This window comes from Citrus clementina, unplaced genomic scaffold, assembly GCF_000493195.1.
Source record: "Citrus clementina cultivar Clemenules unplaced genomic scaffold, Citrus_clementina_v1.0 scaffold_3, whole genome shotgun sequence".
Classification (NCBI taxonomy): Eukaryota; Viridiplantae; Streptophyta; class Magnoliopsida; order Sapindales; family Rutaceae; genus Citrus; species Citrus x clementina.
Genome location: NW_006262339.1, coordinates 46,022,820 through 46,048,487, shown reverse-complemented (window position 1 = coordinate 46,048,487; position 25,668 = coordinate 46,022,820). Strand labels below are relative to the sequence as shown.

Here is a 25,668-nt window from a genome sequence, read left to right as displayed (position 1 = left end):
CGCGTGTTTATTTTAGAATAAATAATGAGATAAAAGACGAATTTCAGTTGAATAAATACAGATCATGCCTGCAAATTCCGCCGTCTTTAGGCATGTTGTGGGTTGGCTTTAGCTAGCCTTCAGTTGCGTTAATGCTTGTCGCGTTCAGATGATATACATTCTCCATGGAGGAAGCAAGCATTCACGATCACTATTCAGTGCTCTGAATTTCATTTATATTCTTCTTTCTCGTCAGTTGTACAACTAAATTCTTCCACAGCTAGCTAGCTAGCTTGCACGCTTTATTTTAAAAGAAAAAACAATTGTAGCAACCAACAAAGTGTTGGCTCCACTGGCAATGGAGTCCCCTTAAGTGGCTTGACTGGGTTTGCTCCCCAGTTCGAGTCGCAGGGAAGTCGCCTTTGTTGGGAGAACCTGTGCCTCCCGGTTCGAGCGGGGACTTCTAGTCTGAGTTGTGGTACGGGCTTAAAGGTGTCTCCCACAGTTGGGGCCCTCCCCAGGATACCTCGTGGATAAGACCAAAAAAAAAAAAAAAAACAATTGTAGCATCCTTCCCTATTTAAGTCCACGGGCGTTACTCCTTCAATTCACCAATATACTGAAGCTTAATTTCGATTTCATCACAAGTCACTTGTGCATATCGCACCATGGCTCTCACCCGTTTCTTCTTCGCAACATGTTTGCTTCTCTTGTTATCACTTTCAATTGCTTCTGCTGCTGATTATGTTAATACACAAGTCCCAGTACCTAACAAACCAATTAATCAAGATGTCCCACTTAATAATAACATCCCAAAGCCAGAACTTGACCAACTAAACAAACCAAAAGATTTCACCGATCACGTCCCTAAAACCCATTTAAGCGTTCCAAATAAGCCCAAGGATCTTAGCAATAATGTCCCCAAACCCGACCTCGACAGATTGAAGCCAGAAGGTTACGGCGGCGGGGTTGTCCCAAAACAAGGACTTGGAAATCCGAAGCTATTAGATACGGAAAAGCTACTCCCCCTATGCATTGAAGGCCTTGTTTTATGTAAATCTGGCCAAAAAGTTACTCCAATCAAAGGTAATTTCTGCCTTCAATAATTGTTTTTAATTAATCTACGTTACTTTCGTGATCAAAATTGGCATATTTTTGTTTTATATATGTACGTATATATATTCATATTTGCCTATTAAAAAAATAATGCAGGTGCTAAAGCAAGAATAACATGTATCGGTGATGATGAGAATGGGTACGAGACAACTCAGTCCAGATTGAGTCCTGCAACTGATGAGAAGGGTTACTTTTTTGCAACGTTGCCTGTTTCAATTTCCAAGCTGGGGAACTATTCAAAACTTACAGATTGCAAAGCAAAGGTGGATAACTCTCCATTGGAGAACTGTAAAGTTCCAACTGATATCAATAACGGGATGAGTGGTGCTCCTCTTGACACTTATCGCATTCTCAAACACAAAAATATCAAATTATACCGACTCCGACCTTTCGTCTTCACCCCAGAACCTGAACCTGAACCTGAACCTAAGCCTCAACCTGAGCTTTCATGTGTTTTTTCTTTTTTAAAATTATAAAAAAAAAGAGTTCGAGGATGTACGATCAGATTTAGTTTTGTTGTTTGTAATTTGTATTATGTTTTATTCTCTGTTTTATTAATGCAAAATCATTTGTAATAGTTCAATGTCATTTATTCTATATAATATTTATTATTCTTATTCTGATTAACTAACCAAGAGAATTATCAGAATGTATGTCTTTTTTTGCAATGAGAAGAGGACAATGAACCTTAACATTTGGAGAATATGACATAAAACTTCTTAACATTTTAAAAAAAGACCTATAATCTCTTTTTGTTAATAAATTTAATTTATTTTTAATTAAGGTTGGTAAATTAAAAAAGGGGATATAAATTTTTTAACGTTTAAAAAAAAACTAATATTAAAACAAACTGAGGCCCTTCAAAAGTGTGGGCTTGGGCTGGACGGGTTTTGTCTTTTTCAATAATTATGAAATATTTTTTTAATAACGTAAAAAAAAATTCAAATTAAAGATAACTAGTGAATATATAATTGTCCAATACACAAAATATTAGTAATACAATATAATAAATCACAAATACTAATATAAAAATCCTATTAATTTTTAATATTTTGAGTTTTTCTTTTTTATTTATAAATGAAAAAGTGCGGGTGAAGTCTATACTTTTTTTAAATCTTTATCCAGACTCAATTTATGCAAATTTTACAATTTTTTTATCTATATCCAAGCCCAACACATGCGGCCCCGTCCGAATTTTTTTGCCAACCCTATTTTTAACTTAACAATAAAAAAAAATTCAACATATTAACTGGACATATTTGATCAAATTTAGTCACCAACCTCGAGTGGCATGTGCTTCGACAATGGATTGGTGTTGAATACGTGAAGTAAACAATGGTAGCTGTCGTAGACTTTATATGAAGGCTATTCCAGCAAAATGATTGCAAATATATCCCTCAACAAAAAGGGGGTTATATGTCTTTTTTAAAACGTTAAGGAGTTTATGTTCTTTATTTTCCTAACATTAAGGGGCTCCTTGTTCTTTTTCCTTTTCAAAATTTCTATAAGATGATATCCGGAAGAGATGGGAGTAGAAAAGAAGAACAAAAAAGAGAGAGGGGAGAGGAAATTAAAAGAAGAAAAAAAAAAGATCAATCTCAATTTTATTGTTTGGTTTGACACATCAAATTTATTATTTCTCCTTTTGTTTCTTTTTCCTCTCCTCCTTTTCCTTCCTCTCCTTCCCCTTTATTTCTTCAAACCAAACATGCCATTAAAGATGGAAAAATTCTAAAATATATCAGAGGTATCAGCGTCAACATTAACGTCTAACTTAATTGTTTCTGGCTAAATGGTCAATGTCACTAGTATGGCTTCAAGTGTAAGACTACGATAATACAACGTAACTCGCTCACTCATGAGCATCACCATTGCTTTAATTACCAGCTGTCACGCTTATATTGTTTAGGATATTTACCATCTAATGAATTGAATCCACTGATCAGTTGATATTCAAAAGTTTACGCAGTGTGTTTCATTACAAACAATTAAATCGTTTAGGATATTTACCACCTAATGAATTGAATCCACCAAAGGAGATATCTTGGGTCATTCCAGATATCGTGCAACGGATGGAGGTTAAATGACACGGCCCATACATAATAATTAGCTAAATATACATTGCAAGTTCGTTCTATGGCTGTTTGGTTGGGTAAGTTTTCAACTACTATTCTAGATATCTTTGTAACTTTGTGTTTCTGGAATGCAATTGTTTACTTTCGAAGAAGGACAAAAATGTGTTTTGTCAATTTATATAGAACCTAGTATAACATGTCAAAACATGTAATGAAATCACAAACTAAAATCGAAATATATATATTGAATAGCGAGTTCTTGTCTTCTCCAACGGTCCAGATCTTGTTCATATATTTGTACAAACTTCGTCGACATTATGGCATTTAAATCTGTAAATGATAGCGATATGACCGATATCATATACCATAATTAATAAGGTTATCAATGTCAAAGAGTTTAATTCAAGGGAAGCATTGATTTTGAATCTTGTTTCAGCAATTCAAATCTTACTTTCTTTCCTTCTTTTAATTTTCTTCGGATCGGATTGCCAAATATTACATTGCACGCCAGCCGTTATGTTATCTTGAGGCCGCTTCTCCTAATCTACCCCGTTGTTTTGTCTAATTGGTGATGCTGCAGTGGGAAGCTCACTCCTATTATTGAAAGCTTTCGTGATGATTTTACAATTATGTAAAATTAATTATTTTACAATAGTATAAAATGTTCTATAATTTTGTCAATATATGAAGAAGCATTTGAAAGAGGATTTGGATTTTATAAAGTCTATAACCGGACTAGAAGCTTTCTCGGCTGGGTTCCTTAACTTAAAAACTGACTTAATTTTTCATCATTTGAATCTATATAATGGTGTCAATGTAAAGTGAGTAAGCAATATTTAAGTCATCATTCATATACTACTGGATTAAATAGATTTAATGGATGAAAAATTAGGTCATAATCTTTAGTCAGAAGTTTAACTAGATGACAACCTACTTCCATTCTCATCGTTCTTAAACGTGATAGTTTATACTATTGTGAAATAAACTCAAAGGGTCAAACTAGCAGACAGCGACATTGAAGAAATTAGTCAGAAACATCGAATCTTAAAATATTAGCCAATGCAACTTGGATGGTAGTGGCTGTTGACAAGCCAAGGTGATACCTAATCGTTTTGCGAGAAAGAAAGCGAGGATAGTCTTATTGCCAGCCTTTGTTCCACTCAATAATCGTCGGAGTCCAAGACTTCGTGCATGTAGATAGTATTTGACTTGCTTAATAATCGATTCTTAATAAAAAAACAGGGTTGAAAAAGTAATAATAACTTGATTAATATTTCTCCATTCTTCTTAGCTTAGCCGTTTGCACGTTATGCTACAGATAATCGGAGCAGTGGGTTACGTATATGCATGCATACTTATTTGGCACCACTACCACGTAAGTCCTATAATTTAATTTATGTCGTGCCACCAAGTTACTTCCTACTCTTCCCAAGTTAATATTTTATTTTGGACGTAGTGAACAAGAAGATAGTGCCACTCATCTCTATAAAAAGCTAGCCATATTGGTAACGTTCCATAAACCCAGTACTCATCAATCCTTCTTCTGTAATTAATAGATGAAAATGGCTCTCACTCGTTCCATCTTTGCAATCTCTATTCTTGTTTTGTCAATGATGGCCATCACTTCAGCCTGTGGGTATGAGTATGACCCCAATCCCTACGTTGAGAAACCAGAACAAGCAGAAATAGAAGGTCTACACTATACAAGATTGGGCATCCAAGGGCTTATTTTCTGCAATTCACGCTCAAAAATCACCCCAATTGAAGGTAATTAGCAATCGCTGGGTACGTTGTTATCTTCATTGGCTTGTATAATGAAAAAGGAAGTACCTATAGTGTCCCCAAAATTTGTGTCTTTTTCAAATTTAAATTACATGAAATAGGAGCCGTCGCAAGGATAACATGTCTAGCAAACGACGAGCATGGCTACGAAGCAGCACCATTCTCAATATTGAGTGATGCAACAGATGCCAAAGGCTATTTCTTTGCAACATTGTCTCCTTCTGAGGTGGAGAATTTCTCGAGGCTTAAAGAGTGCAAGGCTTTTCTTGAGCTCTCCCCATCAAAGACTTGTAATGTTCCAACAAACATAAACAACTGGACCGCTGGTGCTCTTCTTTCTTCTTATCGCACCCTCAATAAAAGCAAGATGATATTATTCTCCGTTCCACCATTTTTCTATCGGTCCAACAGTACTAAAGCATACCCTAATGGTTATTGATTAATTACGAGTTTAATTAGCACTGTGAAGATAGAAGCATCTGAAGTTTTGGACTCCAATGAAAATCTGAAGAAGTTATGGAGGATTTTGCAGATTGACTTCAGTTGATATTTACCTAAGACGCGGCAATTCCGTTCAAACCATAAGGGGCTGACGAGACGAGCAGCACCTGATTTCAGATCTTTTTCTACTTGATTTGCTACTCAATTTGCATGGAATTTGATTCTTTGTGATCTATGCAATCTCTTCTGTAAAATTCAATTGTATCTTGATTGTTTTGATCAATAAGGAGTGTAGATTTTTCGTTCATTACTTGACTGCTTACAACCTTGTTCTTCTTTACTGGATTTGTTCTGAGTTCTGTTTTGTTGTTCTAATTCGGCTTCATTGTGTTGAATTCATCAAAATTCTTAAGAATCAACCCGTAAAGATTCAACAAGCACTTAGCATATCTCTAAATATACAATAGAGCATGTGTTTTGCTTCTCTCAATTCAACGGTATGTCATTTAAATTTCATCATACAATAGTATGATTATATTTTAAGGTTGAAGTCTCTAGTGTACGTGCGTTACTATATCTATATATATATATATAATCATAATGTTTATGTATTAAAAATGACGCAAGGTGAATTTGAAAGGCAGCAAATAAAATTTGGTCTCAACCACCCCACCGCCTACTGGCTAGCAAAGTCAAGACAAATATTAATGAAAAGTCATCTAGACGGCCACGGAGACACGATATTGTGACAGCTATTACATGTATCACGACGTAACAACACAGAGTAGTATTAGAATATGAGTTAGTTAACGTTGATGATAAATGCTTATTGTTACTATTAATTGGAGTGAGGGGGTCCGCGTGCTTTTGGTTTGAGGTGGGCGGGCGAGCGTGACACGAAAAACTCGAGTCGTGCAACAAAACAAAGACATTGAAAAGGAGGTCACCGAACAGACGTGGTCACGGGCGGGTGAGAATAACAGAATATCAAGGAGCGAACGAGTAAGAAGGAACGGGAGATACTGGGCAACAACAAATCGGGATGTCCGCTTCAAACTCCGAGTTTGATACTTTACACTCCTAACCAAATCAAGTCAATATTCTTTCCTCTTTAAAGCAACAAAACCGTTTCATTCATCACAAACGAACATAAAATTAAAGATGGCGGAGGAGGACAAGAGCGCTCGTGAGAAAAAGAAATCACAGCTACGCTTCAACGTTGGTAGTGGAGGTGTTTTAGGAGGCGCTGTCTTGTTGGGTGGAGGATTGGCTGCTGCAGGCTTGATGGCCGCGTTTGCAATCATTAAGAATAGAAACAGTGGAGGAGATGATCAGAAGAATAAGGAGGATTCATCAGCAGCAGCAACAACGGCTTCGGAGAAAGTACATGATGGAACTCAAGGGCTGAGCTCTGTTCTTCAAAATCCGACAACAGCTGTGCATCAAAATTATTGGTTAGCATCGCAGTTAAAATTTTCCAATCTTTCTGATTGTTATTATATTTGATTCTCTACCTTTCTAATGTGGTTGTTTTGCAGTTGTGCAAACCATGTAACACCAACAATTGGTGTCATTGAAAGCCCCATGGATTCCCGGGAGTTGGTCTCTGCCCATAATTTGGCCTTGGTAATTGTTAGAAACATCTTTGTTGATAGAAAGAATTGTAGTATTATTATTATTAATGACTAACACTAGGTGCTGCCAAAAGCACAGTATTAACTAACATGTTGAGTAATTTGGTTCAGGAAGATAAACCTATTCCCATAATTGATGCGGAAAAAGAAGAAGATCCTAGTAGCGGTTATCAACAGGACATCCTCTTCTCTGACGAATTAAACAAGGAAATCACTGAATCATGCGATGAGATTCTTAACAATGAAGAGACTTCAGCGCCAGCACCACAAATCAAGATCAAGAATGAATCCGGTGAGAATTTTCAACTGATAGACATCATTGAAGTGAAGAAAGAGGATGAACCAGCTGGGACAGAAGAATTGGCACTGGAAGAAAATTCATCCAAGCAGTCAGAAGAAGGAGATGATGATGGCGCTATTGAGGAATATGTCATGGATAAAGAGAAAGGCAGCCTGGAAGGAGAAATATCTCCAAAAGAGAATTCAACAATGCAGCCAGTTGAGGAAGAAGAAGAACAAGAAAAAGAATGTGATGAAGACGAGGAGAACTTAACAACGCAACCAGTTGAAGAAGAAGAAAGTGATGACGAAGACGATCATGATCATGGTGTCTATGATGGCAACCATGACAACAATGACAGTAGCAGTGAAGAAGAAGATGTCATAGAGAAAGAGGAAGAGAGCTCTGAAGGAACAGGTAGCTCTTCCAGGGAATCCAATGTCGAAGCAATTTGGCCAGCAGATATGATAGAGGCTTTATCACATGAACTCAAAGTAATGAATGCCAACAAGATGGCCAAAACAGAATGCGATTACATAAACAGCAAATGTGAATACGGAAGCAAGAATGAAACTACTGAAAATGCACCGATTTTGAACAAGAAAACACCGCAGGAGTTTGTCATGGCGAAAGTTGAGACAATGCACTTACCAACACGGGAGGTTTGTGTTTGGACGTTGCTGGCGCTACTCTTGCTGCTGCTACTTCTGAACATTCATCGTACATCTCCGCTTCAGGATCTCTCTTATGAGAATTCTGTCATTCATCCACGCGTTTAAAGAGTCATCACAGATGATTTAGAGAGTTTTTACATGTAATAAATGTCGGAATTCTGGTATATTTTCAACGTTTTTGGCAAATCAGCACAGTAAACCGCCTTCTGTCTATTGACTGTTATGTCCTTCGCTATTACAAAGTAAAAGCTCAATGTTTATATTAACAGCAAATCCATAGTCGTGTCTTATTATTAAGAATCTGAGTACATTAGAGAGCCATATTAGCAACAGATTCCTAGCTACAAACACATTTAGCATCAGAACAAAGCATAAAAGAGCCAAATGGAAAATGGCATTCCTGGTCGAGGAAGTACGAAATACTGAATGTAGAATCAACACTGGCAATATCACCGCAGTTTCACTCTCTCCTACAATTTTTATCTCTTTACCCTCTACTATATAACCCCACCACTGCCACCATCATCAGCGAAGCTGTTGTGTACCACCGCACCATCTCTATCTAAACATGCACCACAAGTGCCATGTCTGTTGCTCTGGAAAGAATTTGACCAGCTAGATACAATATGACATACGCTGATGCATGACAAAGTGATGGAGGCCTAGACGTTTGATTATGCTTAGTGATACATAATACAATTTACAGAGCGATCAAGTGATCTAGTGAAGATTAAGGATTTAAACCACGATGAAATTTATATATAGCAGGAGACCTGTGCTTTGTATATATGTTGTGCCATCTTTTCATGGCAAGTACCTTTGCAGGTGTATACACAATTCTAACTATCACTCTTTCTCTATATACAGTGCCCTGAATCCACAGACTAAGCTCAGAAGGCTCTGCTGGTTTATCTTCTTACCGGTGTCAACAAATAGATGAGAACTTTGTAACTAACTAACAAAATCTATTATAGCTCAGAACTCTGGGGACAAAACTTCATACCCAGTCTTGCACTTGCTGGGTGAACAATTTGGGCAAACAGGCTCCCTAATTGATTAGCATTCATGAAATTGCCAGTCTTCTTTGGAGCTTGGCCAGCTGCAACCCGTAGACCATCCCAATACACCCAGGATTAAATCCACACTTGAGCAAGCATTAACCTGACCAAAAAGAAACAGCTCCATGATATAAGAAAAAGAGGGAAAAGATAAAAGAACAAAAGACCAAGTAGTAGCAGATTATTAGCATTAGTGAATGAACATTTGGCACGCTACCAAACTCTCAAGGTTCCCTTCGACATGAAACAGCATGACAGCTATTCCCCTTCCCCTGTCAATTTCAGCCTGAACACACAGTACAAGTGTCACAAACATCAGAGAGTCAAGCTACTAACAGTCGACGAATAAATACGTCATAAATTTTGACCACTCACCACACAAGAACATATAGTGACACCTACAGTTGCCAATGCCGTTGTGACGTCAGCCATGATGCCTGAAATCAGTGGGTTAATCAAATCTTTAACAGGAACAGCCAGATTGATCCGAAATCATGACAATCAAAATTGAGGCCTAAACTTCAATGGAAAGACATTCTGATATCGAAGATATTCTAGAATATATCTGTTGTACCATGTCACCCATACAACAAGCAAATAATGTCATGACATGTGTGCATTTATTTTATAAACTATCATGCAAGTGGTGGTTGTATTAAACTTAATTACACATGTCATGCATGCATTAGTTGGTTGTATACAACATATGTATTCTAGAATTTCTCCTGATATCGAGAAGGCAGTAGACATTCCATTTGGAGATTAGGACAAAGACAGTATGACTTTCCATAAACCATAGGGCAATTATTTCTGTCCCAAATTCGTGGACGGTCAATAAAAGCTGGAAAAGGCAACTAGAAACTTGTAAAAAAATGGTCTGATTGGGTTCCTAAATAATATTTCCAGATTCGAATTTTTACAATCTCGATGTTGGCTACTGCCTATCGCGATTGCATGACTATTTCTACAGAATGAAAATTACCTCTTCGATCTCTGCACACCACACTAATATTTCCAGATTTGAATTTTTACAATCTCGATGTTGTCTACTGCCTATCGCGATTGCATGACTATTTCTACAGAATGAAAATTACCTCTTCGATCTATGCACACCACACTAAACCATTGGATAGAGTGCCCCTCGAGATTGTGCCAAGTGGCAATTTTACTGGCTTGCCAGCTTTCTAATCCGGGCAAAACTTCCTTATACATTGGAACATTAGCATGCATCATTTTGGCAAAACTATTTTCTTGAGATGACAACTCCCCCTCAGCTTTTGAACCAACATAATGCACACGCTTGTTATGTTTTCCGTTGACTTTTGGAGCCCAAAGGCTAGCATTGTCATCAGAACAGACAGCTTTAGAATTTCTGACAGGTGACGACATTTGGACAACATTCATAAGGATTTTCTCCCACAAAGGTTTGTCCTGTTTGGAACCATCTGAGAGATCTTCTACTTCACTCTCCTCTCCAGAATCAGCAACGAAGTCACCTACAGTATCTGCTGTAATTTCTGAAGCAGATAGTGCAGCTTGCTCCCTTAAAAACTAATCACAAGATGAAATTTGATATTAAAGCAGAACTAACAGTCTTAGTGCTTTAAAAGAAGAAGGGGGGAAAAAGAAGGGCACAGGCAGTAATAAAGGGTTAAACGGGAAAAAAAAGCCAGTACTATTCTGAACAAGTAAACCTACCTTCATAATTTTGTGTCTGGCACTTCGTGTTTTAGCATGTTCCAACCACTGCTTATGCCTTTGGAAAGCTGATTTACTTGAGAGCGCCTGATAAGTCAGGGAAGGCTAATTAACATTGCACTTTCTAACTTTTTTTTTTTTTTTGGGGGGGGGGGGGGGGGTGGTGAGGGAATGTATGAACTAGTAATAAATGTATGCACAACCTGATGAACTTTGATGAGTGGAAAAGAACAACTTAGAAAATAAAATCAAGTAGCATGACGGAACTTAGACTAAAATAACCATCACTAAGGTTAATGCTGAGATAGAACCAGCCTTCTGGATGTAATTTACTAGGATCATCATACAAAAATTAGAACATTATGAATTGTTAATTGCTCAGTAAGGACAGTGTACGGTTTACAACAACATCGATCTTTGCAAGAAGTAGATCTAATGAGTTAAATTGGGCCAAAAAAACATAGTGATATATGACCAAACTAGCATGATGACAAACGCAGCTATTCCTGAAACTCCCTCCATTGAGTAACTTTTCAATTTAGGAAGAAAAACTAAAAAGGATATGAAATAATTAAATAGAGATATTCTTCTCATCACACATGGTAAATCTAGACTTCAATATAATACCTAAATAAATTTGCATACACTATTGTTTGAGACCAGCAAATCGCAATTATAAGGCTATGGTCAATGAAAAACTAACATTATAGGTGATTATCTCCACAACTTCAGCATTGGCAAGCACATGTGTTGGAGAAACAAGATTCCCATTGACCTGCAATAAACTCAAGCATTTGAAAATTAGATTGACGCTTTGCTTTTACTTTGGTCTAATCCCTGAATAGAACCAATCAGAAGTGAGTAGAGTACCTTTGCAGCAACCATCTTGTTGCCAATTTCAGTGTGTATCATGTAAGCATAGTCAACAACTGTCGCTCCTTTAGGCAGATTTTTAATCTGTACATACATAAAGATGATTATCAAGTCCTAATCAACACAATCTGCTTATATATGAATTAAATAACCCTTAAAAAGGGAGAAATTCACTCATTTACCTCTCCCCTTGGCGTAAAAACGAAGACTCGACTACCTAAGAGATCTCTTGTAATGGTATCTACAAATTCTCTAGATGTCATGTTGCCCACGAACTCTTCTTGCCATTCTCTAATTGCATTGAGCCAGCTAATCTGGAGGAAAGACAGGACTTCATCCATAAAATTAGCATCCAAGTCAGGAGACTTGAGAAAGCTTAATAAAGAATTCTCTCTTTCAAGGATGACTTCTAATTATGACAATTCATCAAGTAAATAGGTAAATTACCCTCAGCGCAATATTAGCATTGTTAAGGCAAACTGTCTTTCCCCTTGGACTTCTACCATTAGGCCTTGCGTGCCCAACCAAACCAGTAACAAAAACTCTCCCACTATAATGAGCAGCGATGCCTCTTTCGGCAATCAGATCCATCTCTTCAGTTCTTATCTGCCAAAATATAGAGACATATATAACTAAATGCATTTCAAGAATCAAATCATGAACTCAAAACGACATTATGACAATTTTAGCAAGAATTGTTTTTCAGTTAAGAAAATTAGCTAGTAAATGAATTTAAGTAAAAAAGCATTCTCAGCAACCAATGGAAAAGGGAACATGATTAAGAAATTGAACATTCAAGCTACCTGAACTTCCAGTCGAAACATACTCTCATACAAAAATGGAATCAAGGTTGTGTGGAGACTTTGGTAGCCATTAGGCTTTGGGGTTGCAATGTAATCTTTCATCTGTTAAGAAGAATAAAACACTACTTAAATAAATTTTCCACAACACAAAAACTGATTCTTCCTAGAGTTTGAAAAAGAAAAAGAAAAGACTGGAATACACACAGCTCGAGGAATGGGGGTCCAAATTCCATGTACCAACCCAAGCACATGGTAGCATATCTGCAGAAAGTATATACATGAGAAAATTCCAAATGCTAAGCCAACTACAGATAACAGAAAAAGATGCCCAGTTCCTTTGGCATGGCCAATAATTCACCTGCTGAGGACTGCACAAAGGCCCAACACCACTACATGGCTTTGGTTTTATGATTATTCGAAGCTGGTTATAACAAACAGGAAGCAACAAATGAACAAGTGAATGAAAACCAATAAAAGTTTCTTTATCAAGATAATTAACATATTAAAGGCAAATACAAAAACAAACCTGTGCAATTTGGTTAACCTCATTGATTGAACCTCTTGATTTGAGCACAGCTTTGTAAATACTGCAGAAAAAAAAAATTTTCATTAAAAAATGTTGCCCCAAGAGTCTTCCATAAAACACACAGAACAAGTCATGAGGTAAATGCGAAAGGCATGTGATATCTCATTGCCAGGTCAACCCAAGTCAGCAGTTAATAACCCATTTAAGGCCCCAACGTGATTAAACTCAGACATATATTATAGACTCTTTGTCAGATATATAGATGCATAAAGCAGAAAATCTATACATGTGAAGGTACAGAGTGCATTTGCGAGTAAGCTGCACTATATGGTAAAAAGCCTATCCTTAATGTTCTTCAATTGCAGTGAAGAAAATGAAACATGGAACAATGGCTAAATAGATAAATGAACGAATGGAAAAAGTATGATTCATGACTTGACCTGTAAGGCTCCTTACATACAGAGCGAATTTCAGTTTTGACAGTCATAAGGTCCAAGAACTGATCATCCTCAATCTTCTTCATCAAAATTTTGTTCGCCTAGTTAAAAGAAGAAAATTCCAATGACCGGTTAGATACAAAATTTGCTTGAAAAAGTCAAAATTGACATTCACAAAAAACTTAACAGTTAGTTTTATCATCATGCCAACTTGTAAGTGATAAATGAAACTTCTGCAGTCATATCCAAACATCAGTGTGCAAAAGGAGAAAAAGAGTACCTCCTCAAGTTCTTTTTCATGTTCTTTATAGAGGTCTGCAACTCTTCTTTTGACCTTGGCATAATCTTCAGCATTTGTGTACATAAAGGATAGATTTTCAAGTTCAGACTGCAATAACAGTAATATGAATTCAGACCATGAAACAACAGGATCATCAACCAGAAATAGGATGTGAATGGCAATTTAGATGAAAACAGTCCTAAATGCATAAGTTTAGCCAAAAATGGAAGGCAGGCAGGAATATAACTACAAATGGGCAAGTTAGTAGAGAGAGAAAGCCAAGCAGAATAGATAAGATGATCCGTATATGGCAGCTCTGAACAAAAATATTGATGCCGCTGGAAAGATGCTGGCATATATTTATCCAAATCAATGACTACGAAATGAAAATTTCAAAAGTCTCAAAATGAGATCATCAAAAGCTCTATCTTGTCTTGAATGATGAATAAGTCATCGACTGATCGTGGGACTAAACAGAATGCAAAATCTTGAATATTAAGAGCAACTTTGGTTATTCTTAATGTAAAATTTATTATTCCCAAAAAAAAAAAAGAACAAATTAACTAATGGAAGTCTCAACCAGTCAGGAACTATGATAGTCCATCCAGATTCTACATCAAGATTAATATGTATCACCAGAAACTAAAAAACAAACTACCATCAGCACTGCAAATGCACAAACACCATTTTTTAAAGATTGCAAATGAACCGCAAGGTACACCTTAATTTGGTACATCCCTAACAATTTTGCCAAGGGAGCAAAGACCTGCAATGTCTCCGTTGCAATGCTGGACTGGAAAGAAAATAACAATGTTAAAAATAATGACAGAAAAATGATCTATAATGAATTATACTTGACCACTAGCAAACTACCTGCTTATGTGGAGGCATGTGTGAAAGAGTGCGCATGTTATGCAATCTATCAGCCAATTTGACTATGATAACACGGACCTGAAATAACAGCTGTTTAGTAGCTGAATGGATTTTAAAATGTGTAACAAGAGCATAAAAAAGATTATGTTGACAAGTCACCTCCTCAGTCATGGCTAGAAACATTTGCCGTAGGTCATCAGCTTTAACATCTTGCACTGAATGGTTTTCATTCTTACACTTTAATTTTCCCAGCTTTGATACCTAACCAGGAAAAGGAAGAAATGGATTTAGACTGTGGTCAGATTAACCTAGATTCTTTGAAGTTCTGACATGACACTCGACTACTTGAGTTGCTGAAGAAATAAACAAATAAATTGCCTTAGTCTCTCCCTCTACAATGCGGCGTACAGTAGCTCCAAACTCCTCCTCTATTCTTTCAAAAGTAACAACATTTGTATCTTCAACTGTGTCATGTAGTAATCCCGCAGCAATAGATTCCCAATCCAGTTCCTACAATATCAGTAATGAATCAAGTTAAATTGTCCAATGCAATGTTAATTATGTTTAAAATTATAGAATATTTCAATTTTTAATAACACACAAGTTCACCCAGAATACGAGCAACTTCAACTGGATGAATGATGAAAGGCTCTCCACTCCGTCTTTTCTGACCATCATGCGCCTCAAAAGCCAACTGTACCAACCAAAATACTACATTTAGATATAATAACCACCTCTTGTGAAATAAAGAAACAGGATTCACAAGAAATTCAACGGTAAAATTATTGAAAAAGCAGGCATGTTACCATCAGAGCTCTACGGACCAATTCCAATTCATTAGGTGAAAGGTATGATATGGTGGGCCTAAGATCCTGAGCCAACAGTCAAATAATAATAAGTACAACACCCAAACTTTATAGTAATTGTCACAGAAATAGAGGTTCAAAAATAGTCAATTATACCTCCCACAACCTTTCAGGAGAATCCTCTTTGAAGGCATCCGAAGAGACAGATGGAGACAAACACAGCCGCCATCTTTTACAGGCAACATGAAGTAAACTTGACCTAGGGAGTTTGCCAAGAAGAACAAGGTCAGAACCTTCAGTGCACCAACTTCCCACATCAAAGGCTTCGCATCTCTGCCAAGAGCATGAGACTGAACAGTTAATAACTACAAAAATAATAATAATAATACTAATGCAACTAGTATACCAGTAAAACTAAAGCATACAACAGATCTATCTGGATAGCATTCCAACAGGCCTATTAGATAAGTTGCATCGACTAATTAACATCTGTCCAGCCATGAACTGCATTTACTGCTTTATTACCACTGCTAAAACTATCGACTACGCCGATACAATCCAAGCCATACCAAAGTAAGCAGAGTTACCGAAATAGACATTTAAAGTTACTATAATTCCAAAAAAATTAAACTAAAATGCTATCTATTTTCCTCGGCAAGCCATTTTTTTGAAATATAACATTAAGGTAATAGCATCAAGTATCAAAAATCAATTATCCTACAGAATCATGATTATAACTAAATATTCTCACAAATATTTAATAAATAAAAAGAGAAACTTTTATTCATACACATATACAATAACACATACCAAATCACTGAAACTCTCAAGTAAAAGAAGCTTACAGAATTGATTCGATTTCGTCTGCCGGTTGGACCAAGCGATAATGATGAAGAGTGAGCAGGATGCGTAGTGCTGGCAAGAAATCCGGTCAGAGCTCTCGGAGCTTTCCAAGCACACGAGAGAACGCTGCAGTCATAATATCTTCCACTTCCATCGCCTTTTGGTAACTTACAAATGTTAACGCATTCCACTGACACTAGAAAAGTCGAATTGCCGTGCAATTCAAGATTAGTTCAGTAAATTACCAACAAATTTATAATTTTCCAGAATTTCACACATTTTCTCAGCAGCGAAACATGGAGAGATAAAAGTTAAAGAGAGAGAAAATGAACCTGACATGGAAGCAGCGGAAGCCATTTGTAGTGAAGAAGAGCAATCTCATTGAATCGAACTAAGCATTAAACAATACACAAACATAAAACAACTCAATTGACAAGAGCGAGAGAGTTGATAATTGTTCTTTCTGGAGTTTGGAATCGATAGAACGTTGCGTTTTATGTTTGTGGAAATGTTGTTGGAGGGTTTTGGACAAATAATCGATGGATTTGAAGGAAGGAGGTGAAGAGATAATCTAGAGAGAGAGAGCTTCGCCAACGCCACACAAATACCGTTCGATATATAGATATTTTTCTTTTCTTTTCTTTCGCTTTTCTATAATGTAGGTGATAGATAAAATTTTAAAAATTCTTTGAATTCCATTTTTTTTGCACTTTTCGTAATTTTTATAATTCATTTTCAAGGTAATTCCTAGGTGTATCGTAAGTGTCGAATCGTAAAACTTTTATTTATTTTTCCATGCGTTGTGTGTGTCGCGTCGGACGGGATTTTTTCGCACTGACGGCGAGGAAAGACACTAGGCAACAACTATACATTCGGTACGTCGGTCCGGGTTTGTCAATTCCAATAGCTATGCCATCACAAAGAGTGGCTATGATCATGCAGTTATGTTGTTGTTGCTTCTCCAACGTACAATTCCAAGGCAGTTATAGTCTAAGTATGTTTGGACGACGGTAGTTTTCTTAAAATTTTGCCTAAATTACTAAAACTATCCAAAATAATAAATATTAACTTATTTATATTGTTTAAGATTTTGTAATGGATTAACAACTCGACCTTTAGCTGAGTAATTAGAACCACTCTTTTATAATTGTGAGAGTACTGATTTGAACTCTCACAAAAGTATTATGAGGATTTAATTTTTTTTATTAAATTTAAGTGAAGACGGTTTTCTGTCTTTTAAATGTGAGTGGAGTTGACGTTTATCAAATATTAGAAAGAGTTAAAATCTGAACAGTACTATATAAGATTTAAGATAAATTAGTCCTAATAATTATCTGATTATAAATATTAATTATAATCTCATTTAATATGAGTTGTAATCTAAACAATACTCTCATATAATTAGAAAAAAAGAGGGTTTTGTAATGGACTTCAGAACAGCGTACAATGAACTGCCACATAAATTGTCAATAATTGACAATTAATGAACGAACAAAGAATTAACGCACAGTATTGCTTCGATGCACCAGCTTTTGTTGGGAAATTATGACGTCGGTGTTTATGTAAAGAGCAAGCTTATTGTGGAACTATGAAGTGACATTCGCGGCCCGTAAAACACAAAGATTGTAATGGCAGTTTTGACATCTAAACACCCCACGAAGCGTGGTGTAGGAAGTTTTATTTTAGATTTTTGATATTTTTTTATTTTTAATTAGAGTTAATTGTGTATATATTTTTTGTATTTTATTTTCAATACAATTATGATTTAATTTTAAGTAAATTAGGAAAGTGTGTACTTAAAAGTAATTTTATCATATAATAAATATGGAGATCTTGTTATTCAAGTTCAATTCTTTTATAAAAACCTCTCTTTCATAATTCACTTAAGATTATCTATTGTAGTGTAGAGGTATTTTGATTAGAATAACGTCTAATCTCGTTGTAAAACATTATCATAATCTCATGAAAATCATTTCAATTAGAAGGATAACTAATCACACTTTGATTGGACGTAAGTTAATAAGATCATTCCTAAAATAATATCTAATATCATGTTGACTCAAAATATTTTTAAAATAATATCTAATATTTATCTACCCTTGATAATCTTCTTGCGCTACCTTGCTGCGTCAGAGTCTCCAAGCACATTACCGCAGTCAATATTTACTTGCAGGGATGAAATAGTGGTGGTTTTGAATTGTGCACCTACACCGGCAGATCTGTGTCACAAAAAAGGTGAAGTTAATAATTATAGAAAATAATCTAAAAGCTGCGTTGGGTACTTGGGTTATTTGATAATTGATACATAGCTTGATAATGGGCATGATTAGATTTCTCTTCATCCACACGAGTGAATTTAACAAAGTCATATAAAAAGATGGAAAAGAAAAAAACACACAAAAATAAAATAATGGTTTGGTTGACTTTGCTTTGTGAGGAAAAAAAGGGATTGTTGGGCCCTTTGAGCTTCAATTAATTACGCCGCTGCATAAATACTATGCCTTAGTCTTTGTCTAAAGAGAGCATCCATTACTCTACAAATTGCAATGGGATATCTGCTTTAATTCTCATTGAAATGTGAAAGGGCGATTTTGATTTTCAATTTTCAAAATGAGTTTAATCGGTTGTGTGGTGGCAACCAAACGAGTCAGTCTCACGGCATCAAATGTCAGCATGAATAGCTTCGCTGAAGCCAGTTACAGATAATTACTGGATAAGAAGGGGAGAAATAGAGAGTATATACTTGGACCAAATTATCTATAGATAATTATGTGTGGTGGCAACCAAACAAGTCTGTCACGGCATCAAATGTCAGCATGAATAGCTTCGCTGAAGCCAGTTACAGATAATTACTGGATAAGAAGGGGAGAAATAGAGAGTATATACTTGGACCTAATTATCTATAGAATTTTCAAAGGTAAATAATCGTGGTTTTGGACAAATCAATGTTTCTTATATATTACGGCATTTGGTTTCTTTATTATACATGCCTCTTTTGGGGTAATTACACAAGTCCAAATATAGTCCACTCTCTCTCTCCCATGTTTTTCGGGTGAAGTTTCAGCACTTGGCCCTGACAGTACGACGCTTCAATATCATATACATGAAGCAGTGCCCCGGGTGGATCATATTTTTGCTTCCTTTTCATGGACTGCTCTCTCCGGATGGAGTTGATTGTATACCACTGAAGTTTTCCCCTTTTAGAATGGAAATCACCTGGATGGATGAATGGTGATCAGAGATAATTAATTGTTAAGGAAAAAAATAAGCCAATATATATATATATACATGAATTGGTTGCGTGGCAATTACAGTACCTCGCTCATACAGGGTCGTGAAGTTGGCTTACTGATGGTGCATTGAGTTGCCGCAGCCATTACCCTGTAAATTCCATGCATGTCCGAAAAATCCAAATCTTCTTCCAACAACTCATGAAATTTTCTTTGAAGCATCAATGGCCGAGCCTGTCAAACAAATTGCAATGATTAAAGTCAGTTTGCTAAATGGGAAAAAAAAAAAAAATAGGTTGTGACAGCTGAAGGCGTTGAATAAAGCCATTTCAGTAAGACTGATTCATAAATACAAGGGATATTTTCACTAAAGTTGTCCCATTTGTAATTCACATTTATGGCCTTCTCCAGCGTGTATGAAAGTGAAAAATAAATGTTTACTGACCCACTCGATCAAACTTCTGTAGTCCTGTGGCATTGATCTTCGACAAAACAGCCGTAAGAGTAGAACCCCAAAGGAGAAGACATCTGATTTTAGTAATTGCATTGATTCGCTATTTAATGTATCCTTAAGCTGCCACCTTATAAGCCAAAACAAACTTCTTTTTCAGCCAAAATATATTTGTGCAAAATTGTTGTATTGGATGGTATTTCTCGAAGTGAATATAATGAAAAAAGAAAAAAAAATCAATTTGAATTAAACCAATTTTGACTAGTACCTATTATTGGAGATCGATGCATGTTCATGATGAAGCCATGTTGCTTTTCCAAAGCCAGAGATCTATTAATTATGTGGGGTGGAAAAAATTAAAAAAAAAAACATGGTTATTGAACAGGAATGATTAAGCCTTGGAAGAAACTTGGTTATTAATTTTGAGATATTCACCATGGGTCGTAAGTCATGCCGTAGAAAAATGTTGTGAAGCTGTAATTCACCGTGAGCAATTGGGCCCCGAGGACACTCTTGGTGCATGTATCGAACACCTTCAGCTATTCCTATGGCAATCTTCAACTTTTGTTGGAATTTCAATTTCAGCTCATTATGCGGGGAGGCTGAACTAATTCAAAAGTTGCAGTTAACAAGAGTATCTCAATCAAGAAGAATATCATTTACATTAAACAAGGACTGATGGCCTTTTTCTGTAAATAATCTCAAATAAAGAGCGTAGGGTTAGAACTCACGGCAAAGCATATTGTCCAGTGTCCCTTCTCTTGGATGCGGATAGACTGAAACTGATGCACTATCACTCTGGTGGTAACCAAGCAACCCCAGTATGTTTTTATGGCGCATAGACCAGGCTGCTTTCTTTTCTGCTTCAAGAATGCTGCTGGAATCTCCTGTGAATCTCTTTACCAGGACAAACGCGTGATACTCCGATAAATACCCAAGGTAACCCACATAGTTCTTGCATTGCCCCATTAAAGCCTTTGTGGTAAACTTATCTGTTATCTCCATAATCACTTCCCAGCTTAGCTGCAGTGGCTGGCCTAGCATTAATTTGGCCTTTGAAAACTTTATTGGACTGTTAATTTGTACATCCTTTCTTGGTGACGCCACATCAGTTATATTTTCATTGTCCTGCTGTGCCTCAGACAGCGTTTGATTTTCACTTTGTTTGCTTGTATTAGCCAAAAAAGGAGAAGAAGGCTGCTGTTCTGGCAGTAAGGAGGAATTAACACGTAGGTCTTCTTGCAATATGAATCCTTTCATGAGCTTCGGAGATTTTGGTTTGTGTATTTCTTCCATGATCATTGAACATTCTGATCTATCAAATGAATCTAAGTGATGATCAGGGACCATGGCTTCATCATCATTGCTCACCAATGATACATTACAGTCTGTGCCATTCAACCGGAAACTGACGTGTCTTGAAAAGCAACTGCAACAAGAAATACACAAGGATCGACTATTTAGTATCTAGATAATCACAGTGGTGCGTAAGAGCCTAACGATCCTTGCCTGCGGCTTCTTCCATTTGTATGTCAAATTCACTGTATTACTTACAAAATTGATATGTTTAAAAGGATACATTTACATAATTAGTTATATATGAGAGCATGTAGCAAAAGGGAAAGGAGTGGCGAAACCTATCCATTACAATCCAAGTAGCCCTTGAATTGTTAGCTTCCTCAATTATAACATCCCTTGGCCGGAAGCCTGCAGCAATTTTTACCTGAAATTTCACCTGCGACAGAAGTAACTGATTCGTTATGCTAGCCAAGGGTATTACAAGTTAAGAGTTTACTTAATTTTCTGGAAGAAAAAATGACCAAACAAAAACTTAGGAGTGCAAGAATATTTTCCATTATTATGGAAAAATGAAACAAAAAACGTAGGAAAATGTTCACAAAACTTATTATCTCAGAGCCAAAAATTCAAGCAAGTGACTTGTTTAAAAAATATAAATAAATAAAAGCAGGTGATACTGATGCACCAGGGGTTGCAGGGCGGGGAACAGGTCTAGAAGGACTTACTCCCTTAGATTTGCAGCAATCATAAAAAGGCCTGAAAATTTGCTTGTAAACTTCCTTTCTGTCACTGATCTCTTGGCAGAGGAAGCTGATGTGTGGATCTTCCTCACACAATTGATTGCACTGCTGATCTTCCCTGCAACCTGCGTAAGTTGAGGACCCAGTTGCCTCCATAGCGTGCAGAAGTGTGAGAACCAATATCTCATCCTCTGCATTATTCACTTGTCTCACGGCCTTCAAAAGTGGTGCAACACCTGTATTCTCTATGCAGATCTTGATTCCTTCCAAAACCACGATCACACTCTGTTTGCTCTCTCTCCTTTTTCTAATACTCATCATTGTTACAAGGAATTTACAGCTCCTATTGGCTGCTACTAATTGATATCTATGATATGTTTTGTTGTTTTTTTTTTTTTTTTTCTATTATTGTTTGTTTGGTTAGCTGTGCATGCGGTTCATGCCTAGCTATGTGATCCAAATACACGATCTTATTGTATTCATCTTAAACTGGTGGCATATTATGTCCGCATAGTGATTCTTGTTTCCGACTTTGAGTCTAACGCACAACATTGTAATAACCGAAAGAGAATGTTTTGTTGCTGCTATTCGATTCGCCACGTCAAGGATACAATTAATAATCTGGCAAAGTGTTGCTAATGCAAACTATATATATAATTAGATCAAATATAAAAAACGAGCACATTATTGAGCTTTATGATAATACCAAGTTTATGTTCTTCCTCATTGTATCATGGATTTTACAATTTCGACAATATTAATTGGCAAACAAACACCAGTACCCTCCTAGCTTCCTCATGATTTATCTCCTTCTTCAACTCTCTCTAGCTTCCCCTAGAAATCTCCAACATCATGGCATCATATCACCACCATAGAGATTACCAATGCCTATGTTCAATCATAAGACAGTTTAGGCTCTTTGCTTTGAACTATCCAACGTTCTTAATCGAGACAGCTGGATCGTTCTTCAAAGGCCCACAACAAAATAACTGCCACATTGTTAATACTTTATAGGAGCTAAGCTAAATTTGTTGGCTTAATGTTTTATGATTTTCTTTTTTGAAATTCTATAAATTAATTGTACGTTATTTTTATTCTAGTGAAATTTGGATAATGTTACCTCCATTTGGTTTAATTGTGTAATGCTCTCTCATTAGCTGCACTACCAGCTTAATGTATGTATATATATATATAGAGAGAGAGAGAGAGAGACAGAGACAGAGAGAGTGGTAAAGGCATTCAAAATTTCAAATTCAAGCTCTATTGTTTTTATTTAAATACATGGTCATCTGAATTAATCTGATAACAGTCATCTGTTATTTGAGATAAATAATAAATTTAAAGGCGTTTACACAAACCACGCATTAATTTAGTGGAAAACGCTTAATTGTAAATGAATGTAATTGCACAATATTGTGTGAGACTCGTTTGTCACTAGCAGGGTGGTGGGCTGATCTTGCCCTCAAACTTGGCTTCAGCGTTTGCACATGAAGATGAGAACGGCAAATTAGCTTCAGCTTTCTTGGCGGAGCCGACGTCAAAGGCCAAATCCACGCCAACCAATTCAACACCATCACAAGGAACCACTGAACTGCAATTTAGATTAACACCTACATTTGTAATTGAGGTTCCCTTAATGTTCTTGTAATGAACATCGGTGATCTTCACGCGCGATGGCTGCAAAATATAACTAAAATAATTAGCAAATTTATGACAATTCTATGTTAACTTATACATATTAGAATATATACTCCAATGCAATGTATTAAAACATATATTTTATTATCTTTTAGTTTTCTCAAGTGCAAGAATCCATATTTTTTCTTAATGCAGACATACTTTTAAATCATGCAGTTTACGAGAGTTAAAAATTAACTCTTTTAAATCGCATGATTTAAAAGTATGTCTGTATGAAAAAAAAAATTGAGAACACCCGCACTGTAGAAGGAGACTCTCTCTCTCTCTCTCTCTATGTAATGCATGTATCAATTTGAAACATTGTTGTTTGCTGAGCTTAATACCTCATTCTTTTTGGCACCATAGTTTTGGTCTATGATAATGGGATTCTTAACCTTGTCCATGATAATATTGTCATAAAAGATGCGAGAAGCTTTAAGAGAAGCTGATCCCCGCTTTGTCTTAATTCTCAGGCCATTTGTGGTGTTAATTAGTGTACAATTGAACACAGTGATCCCATTCACATCCATCTCGTCCGGTTTGTTTCCAAGGCTGCCAACGCTGGTATTACACAGAACGTTAAATATATGAGTAGGAATTGGCATTGGTACAAATTAACATTTTAAGAGGGTTATAATTTGTAACTAACTTACCTGATGCCATGTCCAGGACCACAAGTGATTCGGGAGACGGAAATATCCGTGGAACCATGTCCAATGGAAACACAATCATCGCCGGTTCCAATCTTGCTGTTGGTGATGTTAACAAAACTGGACAAGCTTAAATGGATACCGTCAGTGTTAGGGCTTTCATCCGGAGCAGTGATGTTGAGGTTACTGGCCGTGAAGTTTTGGCAGAAGACGAGGAGGATGTGGAAGCCTTTGCTGTTGAGGGAATTGATCCCAGTAACAACGGAATTGTTCACATGGTTGAATTTGATTGAAATTGGGAGAAGGTCACACTTAGTAGCAGAGTGCTGGGGATTAGAGTCTTTTAATTTCCATGAAGCGGCACCTTGGCCATCAAAAGTACCTCCACCAGTGAGAAGCAAACCATCTATGTTTTCAAACAGGATCCAGTCTCCATCAGCGTATTCCTTGAGGTCAGTTGTGGCTTTTACAATGCCCCGAACTTCAACAGTTATAGCGCTTTTGCATGGCCCTGAAAAAACTACTGGCCCTGTCAGAAATGTTCCTGAGGGTATAAGAACCTTTGCTGGAGCACCAGATCCGCATGCCTTTGCCCAAGTCTCAGTAAATGCCTGCAGCATGCATATATATATGATCAATTAATTAAGAATTTGTAAAATGACCATTTTCATTTTTGCATTATATACATATCTATATGTTTCTTGATTCTTATGAATATTTTACGAGGGCTAGGTGACGCATGGGCATGGCTTTATCAATGAATTTATTACCTGTGCATTATTTTTGTCGCCATTTGCCTCAGCACCAAATTTTGTAACATCAAAATATAAGCTATAGTTGGGTTCTGCCCCTTGCACCACAGAAGAGAGAAAAGTTAATCCTAGGAGAAGAACAGCCTTGACAACAAATCTCTCTTGTCTTGCCATGGTGCTCTTAGCTAGCCGCGAGCTATAGTTTCGATTCTCTTAAGATTTTTTTTTTTTAAATGATATATCATTCGGAGACTTATTGAATTTATACTCAAACTTATTTCTATCTATAGTTAACTTATAAAAAAATGAGTTGTTTCCTATTTTTTTCCGTCTTTAGCGCGATAAGCTAAGCAGTTTACTGATTTAGTTTGCAACTAGAAAAGCCATATTGGATTTTGTTTGGATTTGAATCCTCTCGTTTTTTTTTTCTCTCTCTCTCTCTCAATAATCTTGTGGCGAACCCTAAACCGAATTAATAATACTTATTTATCAGCATTCATTACTTTGACGTAGCTTAGGTGTTCTAAAAATATTGAAAAAAAAAGTTGGATTGTAAAAATTTTGATAAAATATATGAGAAGATGGGAAAAAAGAGCGAAATTAATGTTTGATGTTGGGAATATGAACACCTTTAATTATTTAATTAATTAAATAATTTTTAATCATAATTAATTTAAAAATTAAATTTAGA

General features: G+C 36.3%; 6 protein-coding genes across 9 annotated transcripts; 3 read left to right on the top strand and 3 right to left on the bottom strand.

The window, feature by feature from the left end:
- The first annotated feature begins 594 nt into the window (after positions 1 to 594).
- LOC18047703 (proline-rich protein 1) lies at positions 595 to 1,632 on the top strand. The gene is made up of 2 exons (XM_006444346.2): positions 595 to 1,065; positions 1,192 to 1,632. Exons 1-2 carry the CDS (start codon positions 648 to 650, stop codon positions 1,569 to 1,571), a joined length of 798 nt encoding a protein of 265 aa, XP_006444409.1. The 5' UTR covers positions 595 to 647; the 3' UTR covers positions 1,572 to 1,632.
- A 3,100-nt stretch (positions 1,633 to 4,732) lies between these two features.
- On the top strand, positions 4,733 to 5,391 carry LOC18047702 (proline-rich protein 3). Its single transcript, XM_006444345.1, has 2 exons — positions 4,733 to 4,937; positions 5,054 to 5,391. The coding sequence occupies exons 1-2, from the start codon at positions 4,733 to 4,735 to the stop codon at positions 5,389 to 5,391; spliced, it is 543 nt and encodes a 180-aa protein (XP_006444408.1).
- An 878-nt stretch (positions 5,392 to 6,269) lies between these two features.
- LOC18047701 (glutamic acid-rich protein) lies at positions 6,270 to 8,247 on the top strand. Its single transcript, XM_006444344.2, has 3 exons — positions 6,270 to 6,847; positions 6,932 to 7,019; positions 7,139 to 8,247. The coding sequence occupies exons 1-3, from the start codon at positions 6,555 to 6,557 to the stop codon at positions 8,084 to 8,086; spliced, it is 1,329 nt and encodes a 442-aa protein (XP_006444407.1). The 5' UTR covers positions 6,270 to 6,554; the 3' UTR covers positions 8,087 to 8,247.
- Positions 8,248 to 8,344: 97 nt separating this feature from the next.
- On the bottom strand, positions 8,345 to 17,119 carry LOC18047700 (putative GTP diphosphokinase RSH1, chloroplastic). 4 transcript variants are annotated; one of them, XM_024189873.1, is made up of 24 exons: positions 16,511 to 17,119; positions 16,181 to 16,374; positions 15,492 to 15,668; positions 15,336 to 15,401; positions 15,131 to 15,223; positions 14,908 to 15,039; positions 14,689 to 14,790; positions 14,530 to 14,607; positions 14,378 to 14,449; positions 13,657 to 13,764; positions 13,380 to 13,477; positions 12,940 to 13,000; positions 12,772 to 12,834; positions 12,618 to 12,674; positions 12,414 to 12,515; positions 12,058 to 12,216; positions 11,793 to 11,924; positions 11,608 to 11,694; positions 11,441 to 11,512; positions 10,738 to 10,824; positions 10,134 to 10,590; positions 9,415 to 9,476; positions 9,243 to 9,325; positions 8,345 to 9,142 (listed from the first exon to the last, which is right to left on the bottom strand). In XM_024189873.1, exons 1-24 carry the CDS (start codon positions 16,533 to 16,535, stop codon positions 9,115 to 9,117), a joined length of 2,595 nt encoding a protein of 864 aa, XP_024045641.1. In that variant the 5' UTR covers positions 16,536 to 17,119; the 3' UTR covers positions 8,345 to 9,114. The 4 variants fall into 4 exon arrangements, with proteins under 4 accessions (XP_024045641.1, XP_006444406.1, XP_024045642.1 ...); XM_006444343.2 differs by having other exon boundaries at positions 9,257 to 9,325; positions 16,511 to 17,118; XM_024189874.1 differs by lacking the exons at positions 16,181 to 16,374; positions 16,511 to 17,119 and having other exon boundaries at positions 9,257 to 9,325; positions 15,502 to 15,524.
- A 2,203-nt stretch (positions 17,120 to 19,322) lies between these two features.
- On the bottom strand, positions 19,323 to 22,219 carry LOC18047699. Its single transcript, XM_024187577.1, has 6 exons — positions 21,866 to 22,219; positions 21,497 to 21,609; positions 20,591 to 21,288; positions 20,295 to 20,461; positions 19,496 to 19,642; positions 19,323 to 19,394 (listed from the first exon to the last, which is right to left on the bottom strand). The coding sequence occupies exons 1-6, from the start codon at positions 22,217 to 22,219 to the stop codon at positions 19,323 to 19,325; spliced, it is 1,551 nt and encodes a 516-aa protein (XP_024043345.1).
- A 1,113-nt stretch (positions 22,220 to 23,332) lies between these two features.
- Positions 23,333 to 25,151, bottom strand: LOC18047698 (exopolygalacturonase clone GBGE184). The gene is made up of 4 exons (XM_006444340.1): positions 24,996 to 25,151; positions 24,229 to 24,836; positions 23,920 to 24,136; positions 23,333 to 23,575 (listed from the first exon to the last, which is right to left on the bottom strand). Exons 1-4 carry the CDS (start codon positions 25,149 to 25,151, stop codon positions 23,333 to 23,335), a joined length of 1,224 nt encoding a protein of 407 aa, XP_006444403.1.
- Positions 25,152 to 25,668: the final 517 nt, after the last annotated feature.